Source organism: Hoplias malabaricus, chromosome 2 (genome assembly GCF_029633855.1).
Source record: "Hoplias malabaricus isolate fHopMal1 chromosome 2, fHopMal1.hap1, whole genome shotgun sequence".
Classification (NCBI taxonomy): domain Eukaryota; kingdom Metazoa; phylum Chordata; class Actinopteri; order Characiformes; family Erythrinidae; genus Hoplias; species Hoplias malabaricus.
In genome coordinates, this window is record NC_089801.1 from 53,880,180 (window position 1) to 53,887,388 (window position 7,209).

The window sequence follows — 7,209 nt, forward strand, 5'->3', positions numbered from 1 at the left end:
CAAGTTTACATTCAAAAAGCCCACCTTGGAGACAGATAGATAAAAGAACACTGAGCCTCATTCTTTCATAAACACTCACACAGACAACACGACTTTACTGCGCTTTTCACCATGACTGCTACTCCAACTCTACAACTCCTCAACATCATCTCGTCTGCGACGCAGCTGCGATGGCGCCGCCTTTGGTTCGTGGCTGGAGCCGCAGCAGCCGGAGCAGGACTTTATTTTATCCTCTCGTCCAGGACTGGACACCCAGAGAAGACCGCCACGGCGAACACCGCCGCCCAGACAGTCGCTGAAGGTCAGTTAGGATACATTTCAAACTTTTAACAGTAAACACAGACACAAATCTGTATGATTTAACGTAGGCAACCAATTTAATACACTTGTTGTAAGTATATTATCTAATATGTTTTATTACATTGGCCTTGTTTTTGTTCATGTTTTTAAATGTAAACATTTTACTCGTTGGGGAAAATTGGCCTCTACCAAAAATTGGTGTATTTACAGTTGACAATATTATGACTCATTATCCTCGAATGACAAATTGATAAAATATCGGATCTATCAGCAGTACATAGAAACATGATGTTCTGCGCATGCGCAGTCCAAATCGGGCAGCAGCGCAAATAGACTGCGCATGCTTGCGTGCAATTTGCTGATAGGTGATATTTTAATTGTGTCCCACAGCGTTATTCGTCATGTTTTGTTTAAACAGAAGAATACCTCATCATTTCTACACGGATAACTTCTGCTGTAAAACGGTGATCCAGTTGTTTAAATCTGTAAAGGACAGCGATGAAAGACAAATTCATGTCTGTGTGTGTTTAAAGTTACTGTCTCTTGAAGATAAAGTGCCTTTCTGCTTTGGAAAACACATAGAGCTCTGCCGCTATCAGCTACCTGCGTGAAGGTCGGCGCATGCGCAGTTCAAATCGGGCAAGTCTCGAGGAAACTATTTAAATAGTGCACTGTTTTGGGGTTCCGCCATTTTGTAGTACTGTCCAAAAACATAGTGCACAATTTACAGTGCACTCAGACAATCCCACAATGCATTGCAAGATTTAGACAGCAGGTACCCCAAAATCCACTGCATTGTTTAGTAAAATAACTGTTTGAAATTGTTCACTACCCACCTGAATTCACTTCCCTATAATAGTACATTAAAGAGTGAAACCATAGGGTATAGTGAATAATGAGCCATTTCGGACAGTGATTGGGGAAGAAGCTGGTGGTCATGTTCAGGTCTAACGATCAGACTGAAACTGTGACTATATAGTGCACTACTTTGTGTTCCACCATTTTGTAGCAGTGTCCGAAACAATAGTGGACATTATTTAGTGCACTGAAAAATCCCACAATGCACTGAAACATGTAGTGTACAACCCACGTGGATAGCGGATACGGATAATATACTCCGTTGTTTGGTAAAAACCCGTATGAGTTAGGGTCTGACGTTGTTCGCTACCCTCCTGAATTCATGTTCCCGAAACAGTACAGTGAATAATGTAGGGGATAGTGAATAGGGAGCCATTTGAGATTCAGTATCATTCAAAGTGAAAAAGGGAAAGTGTGCATGAGCTTCAGAGCAGTTCTCAGACTGAAAGGAACTGTTTCAGCTCTAGTGATGTGTGGAACATTTTCAGACCCAGAGCAGAGGCTGCGAGACGCTGTCCGCCCAGTGGAGCCTGACGTCTTGTGTCATCCGTACGTCGGCTTCGTCGGACAGGTCACCAGAGACGAGCCTGAGGTGATTATCCACGCACTCCCATCAAACACAATGCAACTGCAGAGAGTAACTCCAGTCTTCGATATAATGATCAGACACTAATCTCTACCTGTCTCTTTCTTTACTGCAGGTCAGCACGGATGAGACTGGGACACTTGTGATCCCCTCGGGCCCTATGATCCCATACAGTGTAAGTGAAGGTTTCGCTGAATTTCACTGGAATTTTAGTCACTAAGTAGTTTAAAGATGTGAATCTTTTTGGAGATGTGTGTTATATTTAAAAGAGCCCTGTTCCACAAAGAGGTGGTGAGCGTCTGTGCTTCTGAGTGCTGTGAGACTCTCTCCAGTGCAGGGAGAGGATCTGTGTATAAGATAAATTTATCCATCTTTCCCACCTACTTGTTACTGCTGTGCTCTGACACCAGACGATCATTCCACATAGTGGTGCCCATGCCAAAAATGTCATGTGACTGCAACCCATGGATATGAGGATGTATTTTAATATTTTGGTTTATGAGCTGCCACAACTACTACAAATTCAAATTGTGCTGTTTTTATGTTCACCACTAGAGTGAAGGGTATATTCTGTAACATAGCAGTGTTCACCTATAGAGCCCTTTAACTCCTGTATGTAGTGGTTAGTTCTAATGTGTTGTATTCTTGCACTACTTCAGTGTCCCAGGCTCTTTCTGGAGCGGCTGTTCGTTCAGAGTCATGGAGGAATGCAGAAGACCTTCTGGACTCTGTGTTTCTCCTGCACCGAGTGGCTTCGTGTAGACAAGAAGGTATGCCGCTCTGTTAGTTCAAGACCACCTGTGTGGCACTCTTAATCATACGTGTAGCTTTGTGGTGTCTTACTTGGCCGTGTGTCGGTGTGTGATTTGTTTTTTATTCTCCAGAGGGTCTGTGTCAGGCGCCACTATGTTGAGCTGATCCGGGGGGCACGTACATATCATTGGTGGATTCACACCAATGATTTCTATGTTCCATCTTCTAAGGTCCAAACCACCTCCTCTTATTGCATTCATTTCCAACACCGTTCTTTCATATTCCGTATTACAGTTATGAGTTTTGGTAGTTTATATTACCCATATGACGACCAGAACGTCTCTTGCAGGGCCCCATTTTGATGTCATCAACCGCGAGGGTCACTCTTGCCCAGGTGAGATCCCTCAGACGTGTCTGTGTTCACTTTAGTCTGGTCTTTTTATGGAGCCTTTCACACATTGTGCAGGTATAAAGATCTGAGTTTTTGTTGTTGTTATTTGTTTTAAGCGAGTTGAAGGCCAACTGACGCGAGTGGCATCTTGCCTGTTCACCAAGGAACACACCTCCAAAACGTCTGAAGGTGTTGAGGTACGTTCACCATGTTCTAGTAAAACACTAACACATCTGACCTTGTACAGATCTCAGTTCCAAAAGAGTGGGGAATGTTTAGAAATAGTTACAAAAAAAAACAAACAAACACAGAAATAGCAGCTATTTGTTCTGTCACACCTGCATTTAATTTACAACACATACTCAGTGCTTTATATTATGGAGTTATTAGTAAGAATATTTATTTATATTAAATGTCCCAATGTCCTGGACCTGAGTTTTGTAGAATGCACTTTGAAAGAACATGTGTTTGCAAAGGAAGTACAGAGTGTGTGTTGCACAGGTGACGGAGGTGCTACGCACGTGCCGGTCCTTCTTTTCCGGACGTGAGGCGTGGTACTTCACAAGCAGCTCTGACACAGAGGTGATCCACCCTGACCCTTTCCCTGATCCTCAGCCTGAGTCCACTCCTGAGGTAAGGCATGATATACTATGGTCATTACGGTAATTTTACCATCCTGAATTATACAGGACTCTGTCAGAAGCTGAATATTTGGTATTATGTTACAGACATCTGGAGATGCAGAGGCTGTGGCTCGGGAGGTGCCCTCTTTGCAGTGAGTGCAGTGCCAGCTTTAACCCTTTACATTCCACATGGAATAAAAACATTGACGTCTATTAACCGAACTGAACTCATGCAAACCTTGCTGCTTCTCCACAGCGTCTACTCACAGATTAGGAGGATCACCAGCTTTCCTCTTAAACTTCGAGCCCTGCGCCAGGCATTCACTGTAAGGAAACCACATAAAACTAGAGTATTTGAGGCATGATGGCGCTCCAGTCCGTTCTTTCTGACCCTTGTTTCTTTGTTTCTGTAGATCATGCTCAGCGAACCAGATTGTCGCCACAATCTCCGGGACGTTGGCAGTATGATATTGGAGGACCTGGCCACCCTTAATGACAGGGTAAAACATATGATCAGTGTGTCACATTTATCCAAATGATATGATGTATTTTAAATGATTCACTGATGTGATTCTGTGCAACTCTTTACCTCCTGCAGGATGTGAGACTCTTCCAGGAGCTCTACCATCGTCTGCTGCTGATGGCTGAGTCTCCTTATTATCGTGAAGTGATCGTAGAGGAGCTGGCGGAGAGTGGAGTGAGTTGGAATAACTAGATGGGATTAAAAAAAAAACATCAGCACTACTTATGAAACCGGACTGTGTGTGTCACTAACGTTGTCTCTCACTCTCAGATCCAGAACTTCAACTTCATGGACGTCGTCTTTGAGGTTGTGTTGCTGAGAATCCAGGCGGGTGCGCAGCCTCCGATCTGTCCGGTAAGAGTTACTTCAAATGATTGTTAAAAACATGGACAGTATAATGATGCTCAGAAGAAGCCAGCACAGGTCTAGTGTATGTTGTGTCCTGCGAGATCAGGACCTCCACAGTGTACGCCGTGCTCATGTCTTTTTCACTTCATTTACAGAGGCCAGAAGGTTTCCTCCACCATCTGTTGGCCGTGATTTCCTCTGTCTCTGCGGTCACCGGGCAGAGCAGACCCAGAGCTGACCGCTACCTGCTCCTGGTGAAGGTAACACTCACGAGCCCTCACCACACAACACTCCCATGTAGCAGCAGTTCAGGGTAGAAATGGTGTGCTTTTCTACAGAAGGGTTTTGTCCGTTTGTGCCTCGTTTGAGCAGAATCTCTACCTCTGTCTCTCAGAGTGCCATGCTGCTCTTTTTGGAGAGCATCTTCACACTGGAGGAGTCAGCGTACAACGCTCCTGGGTCATTGTTCAGAGTGGTGTGGGAGATCTTCGAGAGCCACGTTGACGATCTCCTGGACAGGCTTAAGGATGTCTGAACATCTACGCCCCCTTCAGCTCCTCACTCTTTCAATTCTTATTTACTTTTCTTTATTTCATAAAAATATCATTAATAATTTAGTGTAATGCATGCAACTTATTAGAGTAGAGTAAGTGTATTATTTGTATCTATGTTGATTTAGTTCTCTTTGTCCAGTTTAAGGTAAGTTTCATTTCTGTTTGTAGGTGTTAAAGGTAGGTACATGATCTGTAAATATACACACGTTTATTTGAATGTTAACTATTTTGCAGTCTCTCTCTCCTCTTGCTGTCTCTGTTTGCAGGGTTCCCACTGGAACTGACGTCTTAGTTTGAGGCGTTAGACGAGCTGTAAGTGTTTGGACTAAACTGAAAGTCTACAGATGAGAGCATTACTGAATTGTCTGATTAATCTATTCGCTGAATTCTATGTCTTCTGCCGATGCAGGGATGGCCCATGGAGCTGTGTGACCTTAATGCGGACCTCCTTGTTGTGTTTGTTGTAATCTAAGTGTGGTGGAACATTAAAGGTGAGGCAAAGATATTACTTAGATGCGTTTATACTGTATGTCTAGATGCTACAAGAAATGTGTGTGACGTGATTCCTTATTTCTTTCTTGGCTGTATTTGCAGGGAATGCCAGGTACCAGGTGATCACACCATCCTTTAGCCAACGCCAGTCAGTCCAGTGGTGCATCATCTCTGCTGGACTGACTGGTCACCACCACGCCCTCCTGTAAATAAATGATCCTGTTGTTTGGCTACATTCCATTCTGAATGGTTCTGTGTATAGATGAGAAACACAATCTGATCCCATATTTCTACCTTTCCTCCCTGTCTGTACGTGTCTGTGTGGTGGAGTCTCACCACACAGACACATGCAGATCCCATAGAGCCTTGATGACAGACAACAGGAAGCATCAGAGCGAAAAGGTAACTCAATCTGACAAGAACAACCCATTATTTTTACTTTTATCACCTGAATATCTCCGTATTCATTCTTTATGCAACGATAATCACGTCTCCACACTTCCACAGCGTGTGTTTGAATGGAGTTCCTTCATAGGAACCTAGTCCCACCTCAGAAACATCTTTCACCAGAAAGAGTGATTCCTCCATCGTCAGCGCTGGAGACGAGGCAAGCCAACTGTGTACAAGACTAGCTACAGTATGATTAATACATGAGCATCTGCATAATCATGAACATCTTCTTCTAGGGACGTTGTCAAGAGCCGGAGTGATGTTGAAACTCTTATTAAAACAGAAGCACCTACTTGTACCTGGCCACCTCTGAGTCCTGCAACAGCAACCCGCTCAATCTACAACGCACTGCAGTTCTAATGCATTTCCAACAGCTGCATGAGAGTTAATAGGAGAGGACACTGAGATTCAAAGAGAGCAGATACATTTCAATACTGCAGATGAGAGTCCGCAGCATAACTGTTCACCAGTGTAAATGCTGACACAGACATCAGAAACAGGAAGTAAAAACAGATCGGAACATCTGTTACGTCTGAATAGATTTTATGAAATACAACACCTGTAATAACATTTTGGAAAAAGTCAATAAAAAAATAATACAATGTAAACATTTCAGTGAACATCAATCAGGAATATGAAAGAGTAAATACAAACCTGTTTGATGGTATGTTTTTTTTTTTTTTTTTGTTTTTTTTTTTTTTTTAAATGGAGGATAGAGCCCCTGTCATTGCTACTCCAGTCTCCATAAACAGCTCTATGTAACTTTTGGAGGAGTGCTGGAAACCACATCCCTTCCCTTCCCTCTTCCCACTTTCTTGGGTCTCAGATCATTCTCAGCACACAATCACACTGAAGTGGAAGTGGTGTGCTAGAGGGTGTTGTACTGGTAAAAGTGGATCAGACACAGCAGTGCTGCTGGAATTATAAATTATTGTTTTAAAATCGTCCACCAACAAAAAATATCCAGCAGAGTACACTCACAAAATATGTATTTAAAGAAAAGTCCTGGAGATGAAATTGGGTGTATGAAATCTAAACATGTTTAAAAATTAAAATTAATATAGAATATGCAACAATTATGTTCCTTAACGAAAGGTACTGGTTATGCACCCTTGAGGGTACCACTCCAGTGACTGTAGTTTTTCAGAGAGTGTAGTTATGTCTAATTCAGTGGCCAGTGAGTGTGCACAATGTATAAAATTCTAGCAGAACTGCTGTTTCTGATCCACTGGTTTTAGCCCTTTTATGATCCACCACTCAAATCATACCTGCTCTGTATTAGCTCTGTCCATTATAGAACAGGTTAAAAGGGAGTTAACAAAATGCACAGA

At 42.9% G+C, this 7,209-nt stretch overlaps 1 protein-coding gene across 2 annotated transcripts; it reads left to right on the plus strand.

Moving 5' to 3' along the window:
* On the plus strand, nt 1-6,525 carry LOC136686886 (uncharacterized). 2 transcript variants are annotated; one of them, XM_066660952.1, is made up of 19 exons: nt 1-301; nt 1,647-1,750; nt 1,860-1,919; nt 2,404-2,514; nt 2,629-2,727; nt 2,847-2,891; nt 3,005-3,085; nt 3,390-3,521; nt 3,617-3,663; nt 3,768-3,837; nt 3,925-4,011; nt 4,110-4,208; nt 4,305-4,388; nt 4,538-4,642; nt 4,777-5,248; nt 5,346-5,427; nt 5,531-5,830; nt 5,936-6,035; nt 6,115-6,525. In XM_066660952.1, exons 1-15 carry the CDS (start codon nt 112-114, stop codon nt 4,915-4,917), a joined length of 1,455 nt encoding a protein of 484 aa, XP_066517049.1. In that variant the 5' UTR covers nt 1-111; the 3' UTR covers nt 4,918-5,248; nt 5,346-5,427; nt 5,531-5,830; nt 5,936-6,035; nt 6,115-6,525. The 2 variants fall into 2 exon arrangements, with proteins under 2 accessions (XP_066517049.1, XP_066517050.1); XM_066660953.1 differs by lacking the exon at nt 1-301 and adding an exon at nt 553-764.
* The last annotated feature ends 684 nt before the right edge of the window (nt 6,526-7,209 follow it).

What these genes read in the sequence shown, in the direction of transcription:
- LOC136686886 (XM_066660952.1), top strand. Translation starts at nt 112, where the DNA reads ATGACTGCTACTCCAACTCTACAACTCCTCAACATCATCTCGTCTGCG. An exon ending in TCACCAGAGACGAGCCTGAG is followed by an intron (nt 1,751 to 1,859) that starts GTGATTATCCAC and finishes TCTTTACTGCAG; the next exon opens with GTCAGCACGGATGAGACTGG. An exon ending in TCTATGTTCCATCTTCTAAG is followed by an intron (nt 2,728 to 2,846) that starts GTCCAAACCACC and finishes CGTCTCTTGCAG; the next exon opens with GGCCCCATTTTGATGTCATC.